We start from the raw sequence: 13,268 nt of genomic DNA on the forward strand, positions 1-13,268 counted from the left end.
GATAGTATTAAGTTTTCGTACCGTTTTAATCTTCCAGATGTGAATTAGAGTCCCTGTGTTGTTATTGCTATCAGGTTCTGAATTTTTATATGCCCATATGGCAGTAATGTCCGGAGTTAGATTGGATTTCAAGCAATGACCACAGTGAATAGCCCATGACAATGAATTGCATTCCATTGTCAGGAGCAAAACCGATATTCACATTTACTGAGTGGTTGGAGTTGGACTGGAAAAGCAGCTTTAACACAAGCAAATGCTTCCATTTGTAGACATGCCTGCCACGGATGTATTTAATGGATATTTACAACTCATCTAATTTTCCTAAGTATTGTATGTTTTTGACCATGAATTGAGTAGTCATTCTATAAAGTTACTTCACAGAACTGCCTAGTGAACTGTGCATGTTAATGTGCTTTCACTTTTAATGTATGAATTACTTGTCTTGTTCATGTCAATACAGCCTCAGCATCCACGTGGGGGAACACCAACGTTCCCAGATTCACAGATATTTTTCCCAACCGTTCATGAACGGCCGGTGTCTTTCTCACCACCACCTGTCTGCCCGCCGAAGGTGGCAGTTGCTCAGCGCCGCAAGAGCACTTCATTTTTGGAAGCCCAAACTTGCCACTTCCAGCCATTGCTGAAGACTGGCCAGAGTTTAGTTCCACCTGGTGGTAGTCCCACCAATTGGACACCAGAGGCATTGGTTATGCTGGGCACGACATCTCATAGAGTCGCTGGAGAGCCTCTGCATGTGCAAGTTAACCCTGTGTTTGAGCCAGCTCCTGTACACAGTGACTATAGATCTGGACCAACACCTCCAGAGGATGCTCACTACAGAATGCATCCAGAAGCTGTATATTTGGTGGGCATGCACTATCCGTCACAGGTATCGGAGCAGTATGATCAAGTAGCTTATAACTCACACGTGACTGAACAACATTTGAAGCAGGTTTCTGATTCAAAGCATGTGCAAGGTGGTCCTCCACAAAGCTCTGTGTTTGACTATCAATCGGGGCAAGCGTTCCTGGCAAGACATGTTCAGAACTTGAGGCTGGATGCTGGGTTGAGTCCCCTTTCTCCATTGTCCAGTGTTTCAGCTCCTCTGAGTGCAGATCCTGCTCAGATGACGTTCCATCAGGTATTTGTTCCTCATTCTGCCCCAGCTGTGCTCTCTCACAGCGGTGATGGCAGAACAAGCTGTGTTTTTGAGTTCCATGTGCACACACCGAGTTCTGCTCCAGCAGAAGGGGCGGCTTTACCCCAGCGGGTCTACAGAAGTCGCCGGGGCTCAATGGAGACCAGTCAAGAGGAATCCACTCAAGGCATAGGGTTGCATGGTCGGCTTCAGCCCGTGACAGAGGAACATTATAACTATCTTGGTCCTGATTTAGCAGGTCACAGAGGGGGTTCTGCCAGTCGGAGCTGGCCAGAAGGAAGCCCAGAATACTCCAGTGATTCCTCACAGCTGACTTCCTCTGACACTGGCGATTTCCAGTCTCCTCCCCCTACAGGGGGGCCATCTGCTTTTGGTTCAGACTTCTCATTGCCCATTGTTCAGCTGCCTCAGAAGGTATTGCAAGAGTCGCAGCTCTTCATCTGCTTCCCACAGGGAGCCTCAACTCAGCAGGCCTTGTCCACCTCGCTTTCATCAGGACCACCTGCACACTATCCTCAGGTTACAGGAGAAAACCCTTCCAGAATTTCTCTGCTTTTTATAAATCATACTTTGCACTTAAAGAGGAGCCTTGCTCTTATTTAGAACCACATGGAGCAAGTATCTTAGCATTCATGGGGGTGTCTTTACATTAAGTCAGTGTTCTACTAGGATCTCTTTAAGTTAACAGGTTACAATTAAAGGATGAGGCATCAGCAACCCCTCAGTCTGTGTTCAGCTTTGGGTGATATGTTGGTATGGCTTCTGTGTTAAGAATAACAAAAGGTCAGTGTTGTTTTGGATCAGATACTGTTTTGGAAAGAGATAGCTGAAGTACCAAATTGGCTTCTCAACAATGGGTTTAATGAAATGCATCTTCCATGCAGTCTGTATTGGTAGTCATACTAAAACTTGCTTTGTACTTCTATTCCTGTTCCTCAGCTGTTTGATGAGAATGTTATTTGAAGTTGAATATTTGTATTGAATAATGTTTCATTGGACAACAGGTTAACTCGGTGGCTCTTGAAAGCTGAAAGATTTTTCTAGGCTTAGGGGAAGGAAGTGGGAAGAGAGGAATGAAGGGCAGTATACATACACGTAAATGGGTTTGGTGCCCTTGCAGAATTATCAAAGAAACTGAGCAAACTGAGTAGTTAACTAGTGGCACAAATGGTTCTTAATATAGGCTTTAGTTCCTTATAAGCCTAGAATGTGGTGTCTTTTAAAAAGCGAAATCTGAGGCATGAAGTTTAGCTGGAGATATGTTCTGTTGATGTTTGGTAAATGCCACTGCAATTTTCATTCTAGTATCCTTCAGTAATGCGTTTGTACACCATGAATGTGAGGTGCACATGTATATTGTATCTGTGCCTGTATTCTGAAACACATGAGAAGATGGTTTTCTTTTTTTTTTTTTTTTTGGTGAAAAGAGAGGCTTTACTTTAAGTAAACATCTCTTACTCCTTCACTCTTTCTGGTTTTGAAATTAAGGATTCTAATACTCTGGCTATTAAGCTATAAGCAACATTGTTATTCCTCTAGAAGAAAGAGAGCCTTTTTTTGCTTTATTGTGGTAAGATCAAGAATTAAATACTTAAATCTTTCCATATAGGATCTGTTGGTTTTGGTTTTTCTAAACTGAAACAGCTTAATCACTGATGCAATAAATAGTGATTTCAGTTGTTTAGGAGAACTTGTGGAGTGAAACTGCCGTGCAGGAAGTTTGAAAGTTACTTGGAGATTGTTTCTCCATAAACATCTTTTGCTAAACTTCAGGTGATTTGTGATGGGTGAAAATGACATCTGGAAATCATAAGAAGGGATTCAGATTATTTTTACAGAATGTAAGTTCTAGAAGCTGTTATCTAATTCATTGGAAGATCAGAATGTGAAGTCTCAAACTGGATCAATACGAAGAGAGATTATTTCAATGGACGCATTTGTATTTTAATAAGGGCCTCAACGCTTCTAAAACAACAAAGAAAAAAATGGTTCTTTTCATTGACAGTGTTCTTTCCTTAAAAGAGTACATTTTAGATAAAAATTTTTCCTAATAAGCTTCTGCAAGCAGAATATGCAAACCATTTAGAAATTTTAGTAGGTATTCCTGATATGATACCTGTGCACCAGATGTTTCTTATAAAGGCAGTTAGTTTACAGGTGGTGCATACTCAGGGAGCTTAGTGGAGATCTTTGTCCAGCTGTCTCCAAGATCTAACCAAAGAATGTTGGTCACAAAAACAGTGGTGAAAATCCATTCCGCTTTCCTTTACATCTTTCACATTCATTTGTATGCCACTCATCCATTTTTTTTCATTGCTTAGTCATTTAGATTTCTGTCTTAGCTAGAACATGGCCCCAGATTCTTCTGTATCTATCCTTGGCTGATAGCTGGGAATGATTTTTAATTTGGATTTTGATAAGCCTCTAAAGAAACAGTTTACGTGTACATGTATTGAGTGTTTTGTTATTGGTATGTATATTTTTGATCTTTATAATCAGCTTTATTTTTTTCTAGCTTATTTTATCCTCTTCACTTAACTGTGTTCAGAACACTTGTGAAGGTAAATTTTAATGCCTGTATTTCCAGTTACCATACATACCAAGGCATCCTGTTCTTAACGCATCATCAGTAGAGGAAGAAGCTGGTAGGCTGATCTGTCTCATTTTGAGGGGCATTGGGGATGCAAAAACTTTGCTTTCTTCAAAGACTTAAAATGGATATTGGTGCTTTTCCAGCTTGCACTACTTCATTCTGGCTTATGTAGTAGAATTTGGCCAAACAAACTGCTAGTCTAAAAAGAACAGCTAGAAACTATTACAAACAGATCATTCCAGGCAGAAATAATTTCAACTGCCTGCTGCAGAGCCATGTGGTTTTTTATTTTTCTTTTAAAGCTGACCCTTGGTCTTTTTTTCCTTATAGACACAAGTACAAGGCCAGTCAGCTTCAAGTAGTACATCGGTACCGTCTCAGCCTGCTCAACACACTCAGCAGGTATGGTCATTTTCTAAACTTGGGAGTAAATTATTTTCAACAGAGAAATTTGATGACTTCTTAAAGAGCAATTACCTTTCCCTGTCCACTCTTCAATCCATAGTTTTGGATAAAAGAGGAATCCTCTGGTTCTCTCCTAGTCTAACATGCTATGAGATTAACTTTTTGAAATTTATTTTTAGGATCATGTTAATGCTGCTTCTAATGTGACCGTCTTCCTAGCCCCCACCTAACTTTGCATTGGAGGTGCCATTCAAGGAAAGACATGCCAGGATTTGAGAGTTAGATTGTCTAGACAGGCAGACCCTGTTCTGATGAGTTCTTCCAACTTGAAATAGTATCTTCTGCAGCGTCCTCTTCTCTTAATTGCCTGTAGTCCCTGTATTCTTGTTCTCACTGTTGAAACTAAAATCCTGTTGCAATACTTGGTGCTGACAGTGGAGTTGTGTTAGTAATACTAACTAAAAAGTAGTTACTAAAGATTAATTCACTCAGTATGTTCAGAAGATCCACTGATATCACTTAGGAGGGAATAAAAGTTGAAACTTAAATAGATAGGCTTTTAAAACTAAATAGCTTCTGCATCTTTTCCCTACTGTAGAATGCCCAGCAGCCAGCCTCTTCTCAACAACCTGGACAATATCAGCTGCAGCAGCCATCAGTTTCTACTGGTGCCACTCCCACACAAACTGTCTCTCAAACTCAGACTTCACAGGTTATGCCAATGCCTCAGGCAGCAGCAGGGACACAGGTAAGCAATATTTTTCTTATCAGTACAAGATCCTTCACACCTGGCAAATTCAATATGCTGCTACTTTCACTTTTGTCATCTTTTCTAATGGTTCCAAAACATTCATCCAGATAGTAGTATTCTCGGGATACTGTAACTGTCAATTTTGCTGGAAAATATGTATTGGAAACACTTTCTTTCACACATGGCAGTCATGAGTAATTTGTTTGAGGAAAGGATAGCACTTCCATTCTCTAAGGTCTTTAAACAGTCGAAGTATCATTCAGCATATTGATGAATGGATTACTATGTATGCATTTTCAGGAACTTGTCATTTCTCTGCTTCCCATAGAATGTACATCTTCTGCACCATTGTGTGTAAAACACATGTTCACATATTTAGGTAGTGAACCATAAGGACTGCCTTTTCCACTCTTGTCATCTCTCTTACTCAGCTCTTCTCCTTTACTGCCTGATCAAGAAGCTTCTGTTACTGAGTACTACTTCATTTTGGCTCATATCTCTATCTTGAACATGTGAGCCTTGTTTTTGTTTTTAAAATTGTTTTGTTGCTTGTTCATCTTAACTGTCTCTCCAGTTGCATCATTTGCTGGCTTTAATTGACATATCCCCTGCCATTCTCTGAATGCTGGCACAGTGGCTTTTCATTCTCCATTCCTTAGTCCCCATACCCAAAGCTGACAGATTTGTGGAAACATTTGCACTTCTTTCCTGTAAGAAGGCAGGCTTGGCTCTGGGGACAGAATTGAGGGGAATTGGATTCTGTTTTTGTTCAAGTCAGTGCCTTAGGGTATTCTAATGTTGCTCTTTCACCCTCCGTGGGGGTCTATTTCAAGAGCTTGTGAAGTTCTTCAAGGGAAGTGTTGCGAAGTGAGGACCTTTTGGAACTCCAGCCAACTTCCCAGCCACTCTGCCAACTGTGCTCCCCACCCACTTTAACAGAGTGCTATAACTTGAATAATTCTTTCTTTGACTAATGCATAAAAATTCTGCTTTCTGCAACCCTGCTTAAAAACCGAAAAATCTATCTCTATTTTCTTTACCTCCCCAGCTTCCTGTTTCCCAACCAGTGTCGATCATCCAAGGCGAACCTCAATTACCTGTTGCAGCACCTTCTCTCACTCAACCTTCAGTTGTCCCATCAGTCCCTATTGGTTCTCACTTTCTGCCCGTGGGACAACCCTTGCCAACTTCCATTGTCCCCCAGTTCTCAGTCTCTCAGTTGCCCGTCGCAGCTCCTCATGTGTCAGTGGCTCAGCCAGGTTTCCAGTCACTGCCAATTTCAATGGCAGGCGGCATGAATCAGCCATTGCTCACGCTGGCAACATCTGCTGCGGCATCCGCTGTCCCTGTAGGATCAACTGTTGTCCCTAGCCAGCTTCCCACGCTGATGCAGCCTGTGGCTCAGTTGCCCAGCCAGGTTCTCCCGCAGCTCCTGCAGCCGGCTGTCCAGTCCATGGGATTGCCAGTCAGCATTGGACAAGCTGCTGATGCTTCACTTCCTGCTGGAGATGCTCTTTACCAGGTATTGTTGCAAGCCAGCAGAGCTCTTCCCCTCCGACTTTCACCTCTTCCTCTAAGGTACCAGCTCAGAACTGTGTGCCTGGGCCAACTCATTTCTCATAAGAGAGCCACTAGGCCATGGAGATGAATTTTTGTTTTGTGGTAAAAGTCCTTTTTAAGGAGGGAGGAGAATAAGTGCCCTCCAGTCACCCTGTGATTTTTTTTCCTCATTTGGCAGTGGAGTTTGTCTAAAATGACAAGTGTAGTGCAGGACTTTGGTCACCTGCTGTGTAAAGGAGGATAGCTATATATCCAAGAGATCTGCCAACTTGAATTAAATTTAAAAAAGAAAAAGTCCCAAAACATTGTGATTTAAAAACTCATACCGGTTTTGTTTGGGAAAGATAATCTGTGGCAGCATATTCAGCAATGTCAGTATTTCGTTCCAAGTTGGGGACGGGAAGTGGGGAGGTGTGGACTTTGATTTTCTGGAAATAAGTCGGGCAACAAGGATCTTGAACAAGAAGTAAGTATCTGATGCAAGTTATGAAACACTAGACTGATCGGCAAGGACTACTTTGGCTACTTTGTGCAATCACTGTCATGGCAATATGAGTAGTGACAAAAATAGTGACTTAGCATATAGTTGTTCTTCTAAAGTAAAGTCACTGAGACAATGTAGAGTGCTGCAAAATAGAAACTATGTAGGAATTCATGCTTCTTGGTTCCCGGGTCAGTTCATCGTGAGAGGACAGGAGAAACACAAGGTATTTACTCGTCTTGAGAATCAGCAACAGATGTATAATATGTTCTGAGCAGTTCAGCATAAAAATCCTTCAAGCTCATTTCAAGCCACAGGTCTTAAAACATTAAGTCCAGTAGGCAACTGGGGAGAGTTGGGAGGTGAAAATTGTTCTGCCTAAGGCTTGAAATTTTGAGTGGGAATTTGCTTGTTGAAGCATAGTGACTTGCAAGCTGAGCTTTGGCTTCTTAATCAGTAACTATTCTGTGTGAAGATGGTATTCGGAAGAACTTGTATAAGTACAGAAGGGAAAGGAAAGCAGTTAGAAGTTGCCCCTGAAACGGATATACATATTTTTTTTTTTGTTTGTTTTCTTATCAGCTCTGGCATTCACTAACTTGACTCCCTCATTTCTGTTACAGGGCTTCCCATCTCGGCTGCCGCCTCAGTACCCAGGGGACTCAAGTGTTGCACCTTCCTCTGCTGTGGCTTCTGTTAGCATTCCTTCTGCCATACTGTCCCCTCCCTTACCCACAGATGTAATGACTCAGCCAGGCTATATTGCTCCTGTTGTGCAGCCGTACGTGGAGCAGAACGTTTTAGTTCCTATGGGCAGCGTAGGAGGACAGGTTCAAGTGCCCCAGCCTACAGTGAGTTTAGCACAACAGGCCTCATCAGCCTCCTCGCAGCAGGCAGTTGTGGAGGTAACTATGTTGAACATAACAACGCATTTAGAGTCTTAAATTACACAACAGTGAATGTGTGTGGGGAACTAATCCCTTCCATGCTTATCTTCAGATGGAAATTAATGTTTCAAATAACCTTTTTCTTACAGCAGAATGTCATGCCAATGTGGGGACCTTGTTGCCACTGGCTGTTCTGTTGGGAAGTGAGTGTACCTCTTACAGGCAAAAAACCTGTTAACACTTCACTTCTTGCTAGTACTGTAGAATATTTTGCCATATCAATGAAAAACTGCTACCGATAGCCTTTGAGATTCTCTCATTTTGCCCATTCCCTGTAGCACTGATGTTGCTAGGGAGAATTTGAATTGTCTTTGTGTTCTGCATTGGCTTGCCTTTTGCACATTCTGTTAGTAAGACTGTGGCTGCATGGCAAATTGTAGCAATATGCATCTGTAGAAGGATGGCTTATTTTCTGCCCCACCCCTCCTCAGGATGATAATTTGCTTCACTGCAGTTTGCTTTTGAGCCTTATAAATTAAAGCTCTCTAGATGCCAGCTAGCTGTTCAAAGTTCTAAAAAAGTAGTGCTTTTAGCTTTAAAACTGATTTGAGTGCAATGATTGAAGACTAATGGGTGATTTCAAAACGAATGGAGTTATTTAGAGTTCTTGATGTAGGTTTCTATCTATAGGGTACTCAAGGAGCCTCACAGACTGCTCCTTCAGAGTCTCTGCCATCAACACAGCCTGCTCAGTCTACCCCTTTGGCTTCCTCTATGGATAGGTAAGCATGGTTTTCTTCTCACCAATTTACCAATCTGAATTTTAATTTCATGCAATAGACATAAAACTATTAGAGAGTGTTCAGAGGAGTGCTGTGAAAATGGAGATGGGTCCAGAGGGGAAGACATGTGAGGATCAGCAGAGGTCCCTTGGTTTTCTAAGCCGGGAGAAGAAGAGACTCATGGTGGCTGCAGCTCCTCACAGGGAGTGGAGGGGCAGTGCTGAGCTCTGCCCTCTGATGACAGGAATAGGACCCAAGGGAACGGCAGGGAGCTGTGTCAGGGGAGGGGCAGGCTGGGTGTTAGGAAAAGGTTCTTTACTAGAGGGCGGTGGGCATGGAACAGAATGCCCAGGGCAGTGGACACGGCCCCAAGTGCTGGAGTTCAAGAAGCATTTGGACGCTGCTCTCAGACGTAGGGTTTGGAATGTGGGTGATGCTCTGTGGAGCCAGGATTCAATGATCCTGATGGGTCTCTTCCAACGCAGAATGTTCTGTGTTTATCATTTGACAGAATTCTTCTCCCCTACTCTGTGATTAACAAACATCCACTCCTGTTCTGAAGAGAATGGTATCGGTAGGGTAAACCATACTGTTGCAGATATAGAATGCATGAATACTAATATAAAGTTTTGTTTTCATTTTTAGTGCACATTCTGATGTTGCTTCAGGAATGAGTGATGGCAATGAGAATGTTCCAGCTTCTAGTGGGAGACATGAAGGGAGGACTACCAAGCGTCATATGCGGAGGTCTGTCCGCAGTCGCTCTCGCCATGAGAAGACTGCTAGGCCAAAACTGAGAATTCTAAATGTGAGTGGTTTTGTTTTGTTTTAATTTTAAGTGACTGTTTAATACTGTTGCCACTTTGAGCATGCAGTCTGTCCACTGTATTTCTTCTTCTTCTAGTGTTACTGTTCCAGAAGTCATAGTTAAGAGTTTTTCAGAACATTTCAGTTGGCAAAATTATCTTGCTTGGCCTCTAGTGATTCCTATTCATACTATTTCTGAATGTTTGCTTTAATCTTATTAGTAAAGCTAAGCTAGTGACATAGAAGTTAGAAAGGAACAAGGGAGCATTTGGAGCCCTACAGAAAGGTGAGGGCAAAGTAAGCTTGGTCATATGAGCAATTGGCAAATCCTCAGAAAGTGCTGCTGTACTGTTTATTAGTTTAGAAAAAGAGAATGTGTTTGTCTTAGAGCAGTACCGTTGGTTTTTCTCTGTGGACTTTGAAGTACAAACATTACATTTTTATGCTTTTAATTTGAACTATTATTTTCTTTGCTTTAGGTTTCAAATAAAGGTGACCGGGTAGTGGAATGCCAGCTAGAGACACACAATCGGAAAATGGTTACTTTCAAATTTGATTTGGATGGTGACAACCCTGAGGAAATAGCTTCAATTATGGTAAGATGGTTTTCAGAGGTGGAAAATTAAATCCGGTCTTAATCACAGTAGTAATATAAGTAGTCTTATTTTCTCGCTTGCTTTCTTCTGTGTAGCATGGCCTGTCTCCTCTTTTTCTGCACTCACTTAATAGGTACGTAAGCACAGCTAGAGACTGTCTGCACAGAGTATTATACAAAATTGACACTTAATATTACATGCTCAGTTCACAGGGAACACCGGAGTCAATTTTTTATCCTAAAATTTCTTTTTTTATCAGGTTTATCTACTTTTGTTTTTTCACAGTCTATATTTTGGAAAAACTGCAGACAACTTTCTGAATGCACCAACTTAAATAGTTTGCTTTTTTTTTTTATTAAGGCCAAAACATTAAGTCTTTACAATTTGCTTAAGCATTGAGATTTTGCTGCTGTTCTCAACTGAAACAGCAAGATTTCCTCTTGAGGGAACTTCTTTCTGATTTCTGGAGATCAGTAATGACTGCTGCTTTTGACTAAACTGGTCAGTGCATCTCAAAGGAAAACGAACAAAGCAACCTCTCCATTCAACAGATAATGGTCAAGAAACAGAAGAGAACTTGTCATATATAGATATGTTTAAATGCAAGTACCATGAAATGGGGAATAGAACCTTCCACCACTTTTTTTTTTAATTTAATTTAAAATTATATTCCCAAGCTGGTACAATCTGAGCGAAAATGAGATCACTTTGCTGTTGCTGAAGTGGGGTGCAGAGTGGGTTGGAAGTTCGTCCTGACACAAAGCAGTATCTTACCCCCAACCTCTTAGGCACCTGTGTGGTAGTATTTATCTTTTCACTTGGAGAGACAGCAGAATAATAGGGGTGTGCTGGATTCATACTTTTTCAGAAATAACCAAATTAGTAACACAGGAAGACTTTTTCACAGAAGAAGAATTTGGTTCTTGCCTATGTACATGTATTGTCAGATGTCAATTAAATGAAGTGTCTAGAAATACACAGAAAATACAGATCTTACATTTCCTCATATGTAAATTGATCCTATGATATATAGGTATATTTGATATATAGGTATATTTGATATATAGGTATATTTGATATATAGGTATATTTGATATATAGGTATATTTGATATATAGGTATATTTGATATATAGGTATATTTGATAAAAGAACAGATGGTTGATGAGGAGTGCAAACGAAATAAGTGATCTGTGCTTTCAGAGTGCAAGCAAATAGTTTAAAGTATGCGACCAAACCTAGACAACTTAATCTAGAACTTTATGCCCATCAGGAGACATAATTTGCTCCTGAGTTAGGCTGACAAACTAAGAACTGTTGTATAAGTACTGAGTGTATTTGTTTAAGCTTATTTATTCCAATGTAAACAGCAGGATGTATTTTTATAAAGCAATACAGTATATTGAAACTAGATAGGCTGAACACGCTTTGTCTTACCAGCTGGGGAACATAATGCTTGTGTTTATGTACTGCAGCAGCCAGACTTCTGGAACCTAGTGATGTACAGCCTCCATAGAGTAGAAGTTCAGTATGACGTAGAAATAGAGTAGCGCAGAACTTATCTTGCAATATAAAATTTTCAATTTTTTTTACATTTCCATCTTTCTTTAAATATGATAGTAAATGAAGTTGCAAATTTTGAGTTTCACTGGAAAAGTCTGAAATATTAATCTGATGAAAGTGATACAGAATGTTGTCCCACTGCAAAGAGCAAAGTAGAACAAATATTTCAGTGCTGGAGATAATTTCAGAAGCAAATGTTTTTTCTCCAGGATGTCATGAGCTTTATCTTATGCATAAGAACAGTTGGAAGGAGGACAAACACAAACATGTTATATTATGGCTAGTCAGTATGCAATACATAGTTTTGAAATACTTTGTAATAATTAAAGATCTTGCTGCTCTGTTCTCTTCACAGGTGCAGAATGAGTTTATTTTAGCAACTGAGAGAGACTCATTTGTGGAACAGGTACGAGAGATCATTGAGAAAGCAGATGAAATGCTGAGTGAGGATGTAAGTGTGGAGCCAGAAGGTGATCAGGGTTTGGAGAGTATGCAGACAAAAGACGATGGCTTCATTCCAGGGTCACAGGTATGTAGAAGACAAATGGCCTTAGTTAATCATATTTTCAGTTTTGGGTGGTGTGGTTTTGCGTAGTGCTAGCAAGAAACTGAAACCTTCTTTCATGAGAATATCAAAGCTTAAAAATAAAATTAACAGCCAGAGCTTCAGATCAGGATGAAAGCAAAAAATTCATTTAGAAAACTAAATAACTTAAGCCATTTCTTTTTGTCATGTTCTGACACTTTTAAAGCTGCTGAATCTCCTAATAGAGCACTAGGCAGATAGTCTTAAATGCTGGGGCTTCTTGCATTTGAAGTTGTGAGGCAGGATGCTAAAATCCCTAATCCTTTGTCACTCACTAAACCCCAAGAGACTGGACTCCAGGCCCTCTACTCAGTGAGCTACTAGAATTGGATGCATAAGTTAGAAAACAAAGGTTTTCAAGCTGGTTGCTGGGAATCATAAGGGGTAACATTTCCAGAATCTCTGCCTTATTTCTACCAAAAGCTACTCCAGAACATCCCGTCATCCATTTACTTATCTGTGGGATATTTAAGGAAATGGGCTGGAGTGTTTATTAAGAAAAAGACGCTTAGATCTGTTTGTTGCACTGCTGGTCACTGAACTGACAATCTATAAAACATTGTAGCTGACAGTTGCCTAGGCAGAATTTCACTGCTTTGATAATGGTGCTTGAGTCCATGGCACTGCTTAACTTAAATGCCCACATTTCAGTAAGCTAGCGTTTTAATAACTATCGTGTGGGTTTCTGTTTCAGAATAGAACTTTAAATTTTATCTTACTTTACAGAAATTAGAGTTCAAACAGCCAGATCCTACATCTTCCATGCCACAAAGAATAGGTAAGTCTTTTGTGATTTTGTTTTTTCAACAGTTACCTTTTTCGATTTCAGCGGATGGGTGCTGCCAGGTTTTTATTTTATATGATGGAGTTCACATTCCGTATTGCAGGTTATGTATTTTGTTGCAGCTACGTATCACTAAATATCCAACTTCTTTCTGTTTAGGGGTTCCTCCTAGCTCCTTTACCCAGGTTGTCCATTCTGCGGGAAGACGGTTTATTGTCAGCCCTGTCCCTGAAAGTCGGTTAAAAGAGCAGGGCTTTTTCACCTCTCCTATTCCTGGAGGAAAAGAAACTTCAGATGTGGGTAAGTTACCTAAAC

At 40.7% G+C, this 13,268-nt stretch overlaps 1 protein-coding gene across 14 annotated transcripts in view; it reads left to right on the forward strand.

The window, feature by feature from the left end:
* WNK1 (WNK lysine deficient protein kinase 1) overlaps positions 1–13,268 on the forward strand; it is a 98,714-nt gene that overhangs the window by 61,561 nt on the left and 23,885 nt on the right. For 6 of the 14 annotated variants that reach the window (XM_090145034.1, XM_090145038.1, XM_090145050.1 and 3 more), the window contains 11 exons: positions 4,083–4,154; positions 4,756–4,905; positions 5,957–6,430; positions 7,573–7,854; positions 7,986–8,039; positions 8,527–8,618; positions 9,264–9,426; positions 9,905–10,021; positions 11,939–12,112; positions 12,896–12,947; positions 13,113–13,253. In XM_090145034.1, coding sequence (XP_090001160.1) covers positions 4,083–4,154; positions 4,756–4,905; positions 5,957–6,430; positions 7,573–7,854; positions 7,986–8,039; positions 8,527–8,618; positions 9,264–9,426; positions 9,905–10,021; positions 11,939–12,112; positions 12,896–12,947; positions 13,113–13,253 — 1,771 coding nt within the window. Of the gene's footprint in view, positions 1–460; positions 1,679–4,082; positions 4,155–4,755; positions 4,906–5,956; positions 6,431–7,572; positions 7,855–7,985; positions 8,040–8,526; positions 8,619–9,263; positions 9,427–9,904; positions 10,022–11,938; positions 12,113–12,895; positions 12,948–13,112; positions 13,254–13,268 lie in introns of all 14 variants that reach the window. The other 8 variants (XM_090145099.1, XM_090145104.1, XM_090145045.1 and 5 more) reach the window with 5 other exon arrangements.

Source organism: Phasianus colchicus, chromosome 1 (assembly GCF_987193195.1).
Source record: "Phasianus colchicus chromosome 1, bPhaCol1.hap1.1, whole genome shotgun sequence".
Classification (NCBI taxonomy): domain Eukaryota; kingdom Metazoa; phylum Chordata; class Aves; order Galliformes; family Phasianidae; genus Phasianus; species Phasianus colchicus.